General features: G+C 40.6%; 1 protein-coding gene across 2 annotated transcripts in view; it reads left to right on the top strand.

The window, feature by feature from the left end:
• The first annotated feature begins 1,134 nt into the window (after positions 1–1,134).
• Positions 1,135–14,560, top strand: part of DIAPH3 (diaphanous related formin 3) — a 546,908-nt gene continuing 533,482 nt past the window's right edge. For both annotated transcript variants that reach the window (XM_027116137.1, XM_027116138.1), the window contains exon 1: positions 1,135–1,539. In XM_027116137.1, coding sequence (XP_026971938.1) covers positions 1,360–1,539 — 180 coding nt within the window. In that variant the 5' untranslated portion in view covers positions 1,135–1,359. The remainder of the gene's footprint in view (positions 1,540–14,560) is intronic.

Here is a 14,560-nt window from a genome sequence, read left to right on the forward strand (position 1 = left end):
CAGTAAACAAATATAAAAACAAATAAACATAAAACAAACAAACAACCCCCCCCCCAAAAAAAAACTGTAGTGTGAAGACTTACTTGAAACTAAGGCCCATTTTCTCAACCTCTGTGCTAATCTCCTGAGTTCTTAAGAGTTGTTTCTTGTACCCAAATCAGTACTGCATGTTTACCCACACCACCTCCATGGAGTCAGAAGATGGGTAGCTTAAGGAAATAGTTCAAAGGGAGAGACTGCTTTTAAAGGGGAAAGAAAACACGCTTATGTATGGGAAAACCGCTTTGGCCTTGTATCTCGACCTTGGCTATACACAATAAACTCTTCGGAATGGTTTCGCTCGAGGCCCTTCATTACATGCCCTTGAAGTTTTTTCAACTCTTTGATCTTCACTCCTCTTGGCCTTGCTCCTGCCTGGAACGTCTTTTATCTGAAAGTCCTGCCACTCTTTTCTGTTCAGAGGAAATCTAGGCATGCTTCCTTTCGTCTTTCCAAATCCCCTCCTTCAGATTTAATGTCAATTCCTCTCCCTTTTGTTCTCAATGAACTTTTAAAATAACTGCTGTAACATTTACATTATTTTGTTATTTGTGTAAGGATTTGTGAAGCACATTAGACTGTGAGCTCCCTAAGGGCGTGGCCCAGCGCTGATATTTGGTGGCCGTCTCTGCCACCCTGAGCGGGCTCGCAGTACTCCGGCACTCAGCAGGCATTCTGACAATCTGTTGAGAAAGCATCCTTATGGAGCGCCGTGGGCGCTGTGGTTCTCTCCCGCTTAGCACCCCTTCAAGTACGGGTCCCAGAACTACTTTTCTCAGTGGCCATCGCACCGAGACCTCCCGAGACTTGCAGAGAAGATTAGCAGATGATTTCACATCCCAGCGCTGTTCATATGGTGGTGTAGGGCGGGTCTCGCCAGACTCCCAGGTTAGCAAGAACCCATTCTCCAAATTCCAAATACACCCAGACAAGAGACTTCCCCATAAATTCTCCACACTTCCCCAAACCCAATCCCGCCCAGTTCCCTTAAGGTGGGCTGCCTGGACCAACAGAAGCTTGAACAGCGAAAAGAACGGGCGGAACAGCCAATCACGTTTACTTTTTCCCGGAAGGGGCGGCTCCCGAGACCGTCACTGACCGCGCAGCGCGCGATTGGCGGGTCCCGGGCGGTCAGCGGCGGCGGGAATTTTCGGATGTGTTGGATGTGGCCCGGGAGGCAGCGGTTGGGCTGAACCCAACTGGCGGCGTGGGGGGCGGAACCGGGAAGGCGAGTGCGCCGCAGACGCCTGGGCTCCCGCCTGTGGCTTGTAGAGCTCCCGCCTTCTTTCTTCTCCTACTCCCCCGGAGCTGCGGGGAAGCATGGATCGGTACCGGCCACGGCTGCACCCCGCGGCGCAGGGCTCGGCCGCCGGAGCCCCCTATCCCTCCTCCGCCTCGTTCCGCAGCTGCCGGGACAGCAAGATGCCGCGCAGGAAGGGCCTCCAGCACCCTCCGCCGCCCGGAGGCCCCGAGGAGCCTGGAGAGAAACGCCCTAAGTTTGTAAGTTAGGCCTGAAGCTGGGGGGTGGGGCAGCTCCCACAGTGCCGGTAGGCTGCGGCTCGGTCCCGGGTCCTTCAATGTCATTCAGCTCTGACCTGACTGACAGCGTGGGTGGGACCACAGGGCCTAACTGGGGGCTACATTTTGTTCTAGATTGTCAGAGCTGTCAATCTCTTCGTAGACTTATGACGGCAGGGTCCAATTCTATTTGGATCCTTTGACAAATACCCTGATCAGTGTGTTGCCCCAGATTTTTTAAGGCTGACGTGAGAAGCAGTTCAAATGTCTGAATATTGACGTCACTATGGACTTCACATTTTTTTAAGTTAAACTTTTCCTTTCCCCCCCAGCATCTGAGGGTATGAGATATATCAAAGTGAACTTTTAGGTGATAGTATTTCTTTTTCTGCTTAATATTTAAATCCCAAGAAGAATTTTTAAAAGTAGATTATGATTTTCCAAGTTGAAACAGCTCGTTTAAAATTGGCGGGTCATGTGGTCACTGCTAAAGAATGTTTAGTTTGGAAAGAAGTCTAAGTATTTGAAACCTGCTGTTCTGGTTGCTTCTCTGACTCACTTCAACAGTCAAAGGAAGTGTCATGATTAGCGCCTTGTAAATCTTTCTGTTGGCATCAACTAGTGAAAGAATAGACAGTGAAGATTGTTTTGTTGTGTGTGTGTAAATAAATCACAAATTAATCACATAGAGAGTGGATACATTTGGGGTGGGACCAATGGAATTGAAAATTTAATACTAACCCCTCCATTTTACTTAGGAATATGGAAAAACATTTTAGTCATAGGTGAAATTTTACAGCACAGCATGTGCCTTCTGTGAACAAATGAAAGTTGTTAGGAATGTAAGTCAGGATACACAAATTAAGGGAATAAAGTCTTCTGGAGGAGGAGTGAGTAGCTACATATAACAATTAAAAATGATAGATGAATAAAACTGAGAGCAGAGCTAAGAGATATATCAGAATACTGAAAATGAGGGACAACATGGATTAATTACACAAAATTAAGTATCAACATGGCCATAGGAATGGTGAAATTTCACAGGAGGATCAACTATGTTGTTGATTGTTATCTTGACAGAGCTGAGGAATAAATAAGATAGGGTTAGACTGGCAATGAAAGATTCTATCCCATATGAGAAGAATCCACTGGGCAATGACTTTTCTTCCTTTTACAGTTTACCATCTGGGTTAATGTTGTCATTCCATTTGGTCTCCGACTTCTGTGCTCTGGAATACATGAAGTGTAATTTTCTGTGACTCATTCCAGAACGGAGGTCATGAAAACAGAACCTAAGATAATATTTAAGTTTAGTTTCCTTGAGAAAAGTATCAGGTGATGTGAGTTCTAGGGTCTGTGCTGTTTTTCATTTCTTAGGTATTTTGTAAAGATGAAAAAAATGTCTGAAGACAACACTTTTAAGCCTTAAATTTAATAAAGACATCTAAAATACTGTGTGTGTTTTTAGATAGGGGTCTGATTTGAATCAAAACTTTAAATTAATTTAGAAGTAATTTGGATTCTTTGTAATCTCGCAAACTAATTTAGATTCTTGCTTACATGGTAATTTCTTGGTATTTTATTTACATTTCACTAATTTTGTTATCAGCTATGTCTAATCTATTTAACTTGTGAATATGTGTGTTATCAATTATTTTTTATTTCTGTAAGTTCCATTTGCTTCTTTTTCCAATCTGCTTGGTTACTGTATTCCTGATATTCCTTGTTTCTTATTCCTTTATTTCTTTAGACAATTCCTACTTTACTCTTTTTATTCTTTATTTGGCAGTTCTGGTATGTGCATCTTTGAACTGTCTGACATTGACTTGCGCCCATGGTAGCTTGGTCTCTCCCTCTGCGCTTGTTAAACTTTGTATTTCAATAATTTCAAATTCAATAATTTCATTGCTTTGTCTTAAACCTGTCTTCTAGGAGGCCTAACCGGGGAGGATTTTCTCTGGAGATGATCTGAGTCTGTTTCCACCAGGAGCCTAGGGGTGCCACCTCCCTATTGAACTGGACTCTTAGAGGGCCTGGGGTTCCAGGCTCAGCTCTAACCCTGTCCTGGCCTAGGCTCAGTATCCCAATCTCAAGGTTACCTTCTGAGCAGCCCTTCCCAGTCTGCCTACTTCTCACTGTTCTCAGTCCCACTCCAGTAACACTTGTTAATGGGTTGGAGGGTGATCTTTGGAGACCACCTCTTCCTCACGAGATTTCTGCAATGCCTCAAAAAATGATTGTTGGTTGTTCAGTCTGCTGTATTGCCAGACATCAAGTTGGTTCTTGGCTTTCTCTTGATTTGGGATGAAGTGATGCTAGCTAGCCTGAATCTCTTCAGGTCACCTAGTCATTAGGTCCTGTAGTTGCCTGGGGCAGCTGCTTTTGACTGGAACAAGTAGTGCGTGTTGGTGATGGGACAGGAGTAGGGATAATGTAGGTGCTTGGTGTTTGCAACCACAAAGCTACAGACTGGTAGTGGAACTCAGGGCTAACCTGGCCACTGACTCTTGTCTTAGTGTAAGAAGGTAAAAGTGTAAAAATCCTGTTTTACTTTGAACCTGGATAAAGCAGACAAACAAATCCTTGTTTTCTACTGCATGTTTGGTTGTGGACCTCAAGTTACTTCTGAATTGTTTATAAACATCTCTAGCATAGCACTTCTCCCCATAGATGTGTGTAAATAGTAGAAGTCTGTCTATTATAAACGTAGGATAGTTTGTCTGCGTAATGAATCAACTTCTTTTGGGCTGCTTGCGAACTAACCAACTTGGTTTCAGCAGGGAATATGGCAAGCAGTGTGTGTGTATTAAGTTACTGGGATAGTTACTGGGAGATGGCTTGCAACCAGTGGAGGCTGGAAGGACAGTGCAAGAACCTGGGTGAAGACTGTGAAGGTGAATAGAATTCAGTAGGATCATTAAACTTGTACCTGCCCTAGGTCACAGCGTCAGTACCTGGACCCGGGTCCTATTTCCCTTCTAGAACAAAACAAAACAGTTTCTTACTCGTCGTGAAAAGCCTGTCAGTGAGTCTGGGCATTCCATTCTTACCTCCCACTATTAGAAGCACACAGTACGCACAGTGGTGGCTACCAGATCCAGAGTGAGAGCAGGACGTGTGGCTTCTGGAGAAGTTTCCGTCTCTAGGATGTGTGCCAGCCCTTTGAAAGGGGGCCAGTAAATTCCATGATACAAGCTGGAAGAGTAGCTCTTCTTTTTCAATTAGGAATATCCTTTAAGTTCTCACAGACTTTAGTGTAAATCTGGCATCTATCTAATCATGGTTTCCATTGTATAGATTGTTACTGTCCAGTTATGTCATTACAGTACCATCAGTTTTGGTTGTGAGAGGTTTTTCACCATGTCCATTAATATCTGTATGTCTACTGTGTTTGGTCATTGTTAGCAATAACAATTAACCTTAGTGAGCCGAGCACTGTTCTAGGTGCTTCATAACTTTCAAGTGCTTTAATCCTTATAACAAGCCTATGAGGTGGATAGTATTAATTAGCCTTGTTTGCTAGAAGGGGAAGCTGAGGAACAGAGGTTAAATTGCCTTTGGTTGCACAGCTGCCAGTGGGTGAGGCTGGGATTTGAACCTAGGCAAGCTGGCTTCAGAGTACACATCCTTAATCCCTATCCTGTATTACTCTCCCATGCTAGTGGGAGTTTTACTTTTACTGTTTTACTGCTTCTTTTTTCATTCAGGAACCATTAACAATAGTTAGTAATGCCTTTCATGAATATAGAATTAGTGATTTCCTGATTATAGGCAGATTGTGAGGTGGGAAGAGGTATCAGGTTGGAGAACTTTTGCTTATTGTTCTGGGAACTTGAGAGTTGAAATCGTAGTGGGCTTGGTGAGAATAGTGCCTGCTCGCCTTATTTCCTTGGGCTTATTTGGAGGCAGGTGTGGTAGGCTGAATAATGATCCCCCAAAGTTATTCACGTCTTAACATTCACGTTAATTCCTGGAACCTGTGAACGTTACCGTATGACAAAAAAAGGACATTGCAGGCATGATTAAGTTAAGTTTTAAAAAATGGGGATATTTTCCTGGATTATCAGGGTGGACCCTAAATGCAAACACACTTCCTTATGAGAAGGAGGCAGAGGAAGATTTGACTACAGAAAGGGAGAAGGTGAGGTGACTACAAGGCAGAGAGATTGGGGTTGCAGCCACATGCCGAAGAATGCTGGCAGCCATCAGACACTGGAAGAGGCAAGGAACCCTTCTCCCGTATCGGGAGATCGGCCCTGCTGACACCTTGATTTTAGCCCAGTTGAACACATTTCTGCTGTTTTAAGCCATCAGGTTTGTGGTAATTTGTTACGGCAGCCACAGGAAACTAACAGCAGTTATGAGGATGACCACATTGAAAGTTTTGGTTTCATAGTTTATAAATGTATGTTTTAGGAGAACCATCAGATTCATTTAAATCTCTTCCTGTGGTATCGTTTATTTTGGAAGATTTGTGATTTGAGCGAATATTAGATAACCACAGTTTGGTTTCCTGGAATAATGACTAGAACCTTCATTCATCTTGCTGTGCTGTATCATTATCATAAAGCAACTATGATAATGATACAGGTGATTTCTATGTGCTCTTTTTGAATTTATTTCTTCATTGAGTCCTCAGTTAAAGTGATGCTCTCAGTTGTCCTAGAGTTACACTGTCAAGAATTGGAGATGGTGTTCTTAGTTGAAGGCTTTAGGCACCTGAGTTTTATTCATGTCAAAACTCCACCTAACCTAGCAGGCACTGAAACCTTCATAAGGTAAAAATCACTTTATTCAGTCCAGTCTTCTAAGTATAGTCGTCCTTCGTTATCCACAGGGGGTTGGCTCCAGGACCCTCCTTGGATACTAAAATCCATGGATGCTCAAGTCCCCTACATAAAATGGCATAGTGTTTGCATATAACCTATGCACATTCTCCAGTAAATCATTTCTAGATTACTTATAATACCTAATACAATGTAAATGCTATGTAAATAGTTGCTAGTGTGCGGCAAATTCAAGTTTTGCTTTTTGGAACTGCCTGGAACTTTTTTTCCCCAAATATTTTTGATCTGTGTTTGGTTGACTAGTCAGATTCAGAACCTGCGGATACAGAGCGTTGAATGTAAATTGCTCTGAATCATCCCAGACTTTCTTTTCTTCTATCCTTCTAACAGGAAAAATAAGTTTACTTTTATTTGTTAATAGATGATTTATCAAGAGAACAAAATATATCAAGTGGCTTTTGGGGAGTATATTTAGCTGCTGAAAATAGATAATATATGGTATTTATTACTTCTGGATCACTTTGGATCTTTTCTTTGTGAGTAAAAAGGGGTGGGAGCAGGGATAATTGTCTTAGATTTAGAGCAAGGCTTAATTGCTTTTTTCAAAGACTTGGGTCTTTAATTATGAAGAAGCAAACTGACATACATTTATTGCACTGTGAAACCTTGCATCTCATCTAGTCTGTCTTGTAACAATTGCTTCTGAACAGATGTTACCTGAAATACCTTTGCGCAGTTGGTAGAATGTGAAAATTTGTCATGTTTTTATTGTTGTCTTAAATTAACTCTACTATACGGCATAACTTTATTGCTGTGTCCTAGAATCTTTATATATTTACTGCCTTGTAGATTGGATTTAAAATTGGCTTTTTACATAGAATGTAAATTAACCTGTGTATAACTTGTTTATGCTTGCAGAATAATACAAGAAAAAACTGCTATGTATTACACTAACGTAATTGTCTTTAACTCAGCACATAGTATCCTCCAAACTAGGAATGAAATGAATGCTACAGAATATGCTTACCATCACACTCTGCTTGTTTATCCCAGAAACTAATTTGACTTTTAGGTCTATAAAATATAGATTAAGCATAACCTTTTACTTTATGAGATATTAAGGATCAAAGCACCAGCTTTCTTTGAACAGGATCTACAAAGGTAACTTTCTCTCAATAGCAGCAGGGTGGCATTGAAATACCTTACCATTGGGAGTAATTTTCTCAAATAGCAAATCACATAATCATTATTAACTTACAGGAGAATTTCAGAGTTTCAGTAAGTTAAGTTTTGGTGCTGGAGTATTCAAGTTTCTATCTAATGAATGAAAAGTACTCGGAAATGCTTTGCCATAGATTTTATTCTTCAAAGGACCCACTGCCAACCTTTCTCACAGTTTTTTGTAGAAGAGGCATTATGAATGATGTTTACAAGCAGTGACTTGTACCATTTTTAGGGCTTCGATTCCAGCTATGTCACATATTAGCTGTGTGAACTTGGGTGAACTTAGCCTCTCTCTGTGCCTGTTTCCTCATGTGTAAAATGGGGTTGTTGGGAAGCTTAAAAGTTAATGTGATGGGCGGAGAACAGGACCTGTAACAGCACTGTAACCTCTAAATATTTACCATTTATAGGTTTGTTGTTGTCGTCATTAGTAGTAATAGTAGTACAATTTTGGTCTAGATTTTAGGGCATTGGGGATGTTACATTGGATATTGGAATAACTTTCTTATACTGGGAAATCTTAATTGGAGCAGACTTTTTCCTCATGTTGAGGCGGAGGCATTCTGTTCCCAGGTCTTATCCTGGCAGGTCAGGTGGTGACAGGTGCATTGATGCAGACTTCTGATTCTTACTACTGAAAGGTCAGAGCAAGTTTCTGGAGCTTTCTGAGGGGTATGTTCTTATTTGTAAAACGAGTTTTATGCAACTATGAAACTTAGGTACCAACGAAACTTACAAAAAGAAACTGGCAAAGGAAATGACCTCAAACTTAGAAAAAAAAAATTCTTGTGATACTCCATTGTGGATTGAATGATAGTAAAAATGTTACTTATATATGTATAGATATAAAACCAAGTATAACTCTTTATGCTTATGGCTCTTTTACAAAACAGATTTACATATAAAATCCAAAACAAAGGTATAAAACCCATAAAATTTAAATTAACAACATTAATGTGATTGATAATTATTTTTGTTGAAATTAAGTCATCACTGTTGGATTTAATACTGGAAAGATATGTGTGTGGTTTGCTGTTTTCCTTTTTGTCAACTTGACTCTTGGACAGAAATGGAATTCCAGAGCTGAGGAGGCTAAGCACAGACTGATGGCTCCAAAGATCTGGCTGCACACTGTTGGTGGAGGCCTGTTATCTAACATCCCTGTTATTTTCACAAGGTCTGGACTTGAGGTTCTGGATGAAGTAATGAACTCTTATGATAAAAAGAAAAGAGCCATATGTAAATTTTTTTTTTTTTTTTTTTAGTAAATTATATGAAACTGTTGATAAAGAGCAGAAAGAATTGGAGCCAAGACCACCAGCCTCTATATTCATTTTTCTCTTGAAATTTAACTTTCCATAGCTTTGGGTATATCGTTCCTTGAATAGTGTCATTTTGGAATTAGAACTTTTCGAAACTGAATTCTTCTTAAGTGCAGGAGCTTGTGAACTGTACGTGGCATGATGTCCATGTTGTTGGGCCTGCTGATACCATATTGGTAGAGCACACAGATGCAGGCATGGTCACCAAAAGTGCCTGATGGAACGTGGTTCTAGAGGGGTCATTCAGATTGTACAGAACATGCTTGCTTTATTTCTAATGTTTAATATAATCTTGGAAAAATACAAAGTTTCAAAAGTCTGATAGAATCGGAGAGTCTGTGGAAGGGCCCTGCAGACCTCAGTTTGAGGAACCTGGAGATGCCTTAAGACAAGATGTTAGGAGAGTCCTTGAACAGGCAAAGGTTTTGCACCTTTGTTTAGTCTTTTGTTTCGTGAAGAGCGAAAAGTGATTAGTAAGTATTTATCAGTAGTGAAGGATGCATACAATGTGCTTTAAAACAGTTTACCTCTTAAGTGCTTTTCTAAGGGTCAACATTTCCCTTGCAATCTTTAAACAATATACTTTATCATACAAAAGAGGTATAGAACACAATGTAACTGTTCACCAGTAAGCTTCAGAAATGAAACATCATAAATTCTATTGAAATGTTCATTTCTTCCCTTTCTATTTATATCTCCTTATAATATTTACTCTTCATTTCTTTGAAGTAAGGGCTTACAGGATTTAATTTTTAAAAAATTTTGATTAGTATTTTTGTTGTTGTTGTGGGGGTTTCCAATATATATCTCTCTCTTTTCCATGAAAATAGATACATGAATGGAATTAATACCTAATAACCTTCTAATCCCTCCATCTTTTAGCATCATAGCCCATCTTAAATACCAGAAAAAAAGGGTATTTTTCCCTAAAAATAGATCCATGAATGGAATTAATATCCAATAACTTTCTAATCTCTCTATCTTTGAGCATCATAGCCCATCTTAAATACCAGAAATAAAGGGGGCACTGGGATTTAATGTATCAAACATGTACTAAGAGCATCCTGTGTGCTGAGGGCCTTGGGGTATACCCAAGTAGCTGTGGTCTACGTCAAACCTTCATGGATTAAAGATGGCTAAATAACCTGCTCAAAGCTCTCCAAGGAAATTATTGCTAATTCTAGGTCATTCTAGATGTTAAAAGAAAAAAAAAAGTATATGCCTTTTCTGGGGTTAAGGTGTAGAATTTCTTGAAACTCTCAGTAAGATACATGGATTAATCTAATTGTAAGATCTGTAATGTTACATTTCTTTAGCTAATTTTATTGTGAGGTGTCTTCCCAAGATGCGGGGGAGTTTATCCTATAATTGCTGCATTTTCCTGAGGCAGGCTGTTTATTTGGGTGTCATAAAAATGAAACTTTGTAACATTCAGTTTTTAACCAGGATTTACAAATTGGTGACATTGATTATGGACTGTACTGTAGTATTAAACTGTTTTTGTTTATCAAAACATTGGATAGAATGCAATTCATAAAGACAATTACAATTCATTTCTAATGAAAAATTGACAGCCCGAGAAATGAACATGAAAAATAGAATGCACATAATGTACATTCAGAAACTCAGTATGACAGTTTCATTTCTTTATAAAAGGTGATGGTCTTCATTAAAACCATGTTCTAACTGCACTCATCCTATCTTCTGAGGGTATCATTTTGCTCTTATTGATATGTTATCTCGAGCCTGCTTTCAGTTGCTGTATGCATATGTTTGTAAGCTTTTGGAAGTCACTTTCTCTCATGGTAGTGCCTGATATAGGCTTGAGCTTATGATGTGAACACTTGGCTAATTGAAAATCTATGCAAAACTACTCTTGTAACCTTACACCACCTGGTTCATTAATCTATTCATGATTAATTTTAATTTAAATAATATTGGTATACCCTAAATGTCTATTTTATTTTTATAAAAGATTGCATTGGTGGTGGGTGAGGGCATGTAAAGACTACCAGAAACATCTGGGTCATTGGAGAACTGAACCTGCCGACTCAAGCTCCTCCAGGGGCCTGGCAGCATGGCTTTAGAATACCCCCTCCAACCCTCCAACCACTGTGATAAAGAGGGCTTGGGCTGGATTCAAATATGGCTGTATGTCCTTGGGAAAATTAACTTCTGTGCCTCAGTTATCCTATCTGTAAAATGGAATAGATAATCGTAGTATTGTGGCGATTAGTTGAGGTAATGCATGTTACAATAGCTTGGGCACAGAGCCTAACAGTTAATACATGACAGCTGTTATTCCAGATCTTTCTGGATTTACCATGTGGTTGGGGCCCAATAAACCTGTTGTAAGTTGAAAATATAATCAAAAATGCATGGAATATGCCTAACTTACTGAACATTATAGCTTAGCCTAGGCTACTTTAAACGTGCTTGGAAAACTTAACATTGGCCTATGGTCAAGCAAACTCATCTAACACAAAGCCTATTTTATAATAAAGTGTTGAATATCTCATGTATTGAATACTGTACTGAAAGTGAAAAACAGACTGGTTGTGTGGGTCCAGAGTGATTGTTTCTCTCGTGATCGCGTGGCTGATGGGAGCTGCGGATGCTGTCCGCCCAGCATCACGAGGGAGTATCCTACCACCTATCTATCACTAGCCTAGGAAAGGATCAAAATTTAAAATTTGAAGTACAGTTTCTATTGAATGAGTATAGTTTTCACATCATCGTAAAGTTGCAACTTTGTAAGTGGGAGACTGTAGTTTTATTCTTTTGGTTCCCGAACCCCAAAATAGGGGAGATTCCACCTCTGTAGTGTTGAATTCTCTCAGGCTGGTCATCTTGAAGGGCATGTGACATGATCTCAGTTATTGACAGCATTTTGACCTTTCTTCTGCTTCCCCCCTCCCTCCTCCTTCCTCCATTCCGGCTGGACACCTGCATTGTGTCCAGGGACCTGACCTTAATTCCAGTGGGGAACATGCCAAGAGGCTTGGTCCCTGGACATATATCCCCTCCTTTCTGTTTCATCTAGACCTCCATCCCTTGACCTTGCCTCTCTTTCTTTCTCTGTCAGCCTCCTGCTGACAACACTTGCTCTACACTAAACCCACACCCTATGAAAGTAACCCAGGGCTTCCTTTTGAACTAGGATGCCTTCACGTTCCTCGCCTCCTCAAACCTGCCATAAGGTAGAATATAAATAAATAAAGCAGCTCTGGCCTTCTTGTCCACTTGCCTCCTATCTCCAAGACTGGAACAACCTGATAGGCTTCTCTGTGGCTGACCCGTGCTGCTGCATCCTGGTGGAAACCCCTCCAGCTCTGTGAACTGACGCCCTTAGACATCAGGAATCTACAGACTCACTGATTAGCAGGGTCTTCAGAGATGTTGATCACAGTCATCATCATGATAGCTATGCTTATTCAGCTCTCTTGGTGGGCTGGATACTCTTTTAATCACTTAGTCCTAATACAATGCTTTGAAGTAGGTACCCTTGTGTTACACTTGATGGAACTGAGGCAGGGAGAGAGGTTTGGGGATGGTCCTGAGGTCCTGCAGCTGGGAACAGGGAATGATGGATGTGAAAGCAGCCAGGCTGGGCCAGAGCCCTGGCTTTGAACTAGCTTTTTGGTTACGTCCTTTTTTACTTCTCTCAGCATTTATGCTGAGACTGTATGTATTCACTCTTTTTACCTTCTCTATGGGCCTGATTCCTTTTTGTTGTAAATCGTTTTTTAAATTGAAAAAGTAATGTGTGAAACTCTTAAAAAGCCCAACAGTGTATGAGTTCAGAGTGAAATTCACTAAGACTCCCTTACATCCTAGACCACCAGTTCAGATTTTCCCCATACAGAGGCAATGATGACTTTTATTATTTTCTTTTGGATCCTTTAATGATATTCTCTGTGTGTGTGAAGCTCCCACTTGATACTGCACAGGAACATGCCACAGCATTTGCTGAAATGATCTTAGAGATGGTTTCTCCTGACTCTTCACACTCACCTTGACACATTCTTCAGAGAGAAAATAAAGGCCGTACTGCTTGAACTGGCTCAATTTCCTGCTACTGCTGCTGTTATCTTCTATATCTGCAACTCTTCATCCTTTCTCTTCCAATATCCACAGAATAAGTGTCTGTTTTTCTATTCAAGGTTAATCCCTTTGCCACTGATCTTGATCCAGTCCCATTCCATGAAGCTGTTTCACTCTTCACAGGCTCCATCCCGTAAGAATGCTCAGATATCTTCCATTCTGAAAGAAAAAGCAGAAGCAAAACCAAACAACCTCCCTCTCCAACTTTCCCATGACCCTGTGACCCACTCAATACCATGCTGTTTCCTTCCCTTATAGCCAAATTCTGTGAATTAGCTGTTTTCATTTATTCTGTAAATATTTGAATGGCCTTTAATACCAAGCATAGCACAGGTGGGTACAGTTTGGTTCTTGACTTCAAGAGGCTCCCATTCAGTCTGGCATGGAAAATAGTGGTACAGACCAAGTGTGTGGTATTACCAGGGAGTCCATATTGTGTAATTTTAAAGAACTCGGGCCCTGAAGTTAACCTGGGTTTAAGTCCTGGCTCTGAAATTGGTAGCTGTGTGACCTTGGGAAATTACTTTTGTTGTTGTTGTTTGTTTCTTCATGTATGATGTGGGAACAGTAGTACCCGTATTATAGGTTAGACATGATGTTTCAATGTGTTATAATGGGGGTTAACATGTAAGTACTAAATAGCTCTTAGCTTGCTGCTGCTGTCATGATGGCATCGGCCAAGGGTAGAGTGCGCTCATAAGGGAGGGATTCAGACACCTCCCATAGGCTCCTCAACCTGTCTTTGCTTCTGTCATTCCACTGAAATTGCTTTGGCAGGTCAACAACTGCCAACCCAGTGGCCGATTTTCAAGGTTCATCTTACTAGATGTCAAGGTATTAGCACTGATCCCTCACTTCTTCAAACCTTTGCTGTAACTTATTCTTCTCTTCTAATCTTTGCTCATCCCTCTTCCTACCCTCTTAGTGTTCCCAAGTACTGTCTCTTTGATCTTTTACTTTTTTTACTTGATACCTCCTTCCAGCATGAGCTCATTCATTTCATTAGCTTTTACTACCACCTAGATCAGTGCTGTTAAGTACAACTTTCTGTGATGATGGAAATGTTCTGTTCTGCTGTGTCCGATTTGATATTCACTAGTCATATGTGGCTAATACTACCAAAGGGCTGACTTTTTAATTTGAATTAACTTTTGAAATAGCCATATGTGGCTAGTGGCTAATGCTAGACTTTGGCCCACATTCATGTTTAAATGGACTGCCTGTGGCCTCAGGCACAGGCCATCTACAGGTCAGACTGCCTTCCAATGATGTGACAGTTTATTCCTGCTGGATAACTTGTACATCTTGTTCAGGCAAAGATGGTACACTTTCTTAGCCTCTGAAGCTACCCTCAATGATGGGTTTATGAGCAAAACGACATCAACGATGACAGAAACAGGCATGGGATCACACCTGTTAGAATGGCTGTCATCAAGAAGAGAGAACAAGTGTTGGTGAGAATGTGGAGAAAAGGCAACCCTTGTGCGCTGTTGGTGGGAATGTAAACTGGTTCAGCCACTATGGAAAACAGTACGGAGGTTTTACAGAAATTAAAAATAGAACTAT

The sequence above is a fragment of the Aethalodelphis obliquidens genome, unplaced genomic scaffold, assembly GCF_003676395.1.
Source record: "Aethalodelphis obliquidens isolate GAN/ISIS:26980383/991018 unplaced genomic scaffold, ASM367639v1 scaffold16, whole genome shotgun sequence".
Taxonomy (NCBI): domain Eukaryota; kingdom Metazoa; phylum Chordata; class Mammalia; order Artiodactyla; family Delphinidae; genus Aethalodelphis; species Aethalodelphis obliquidens.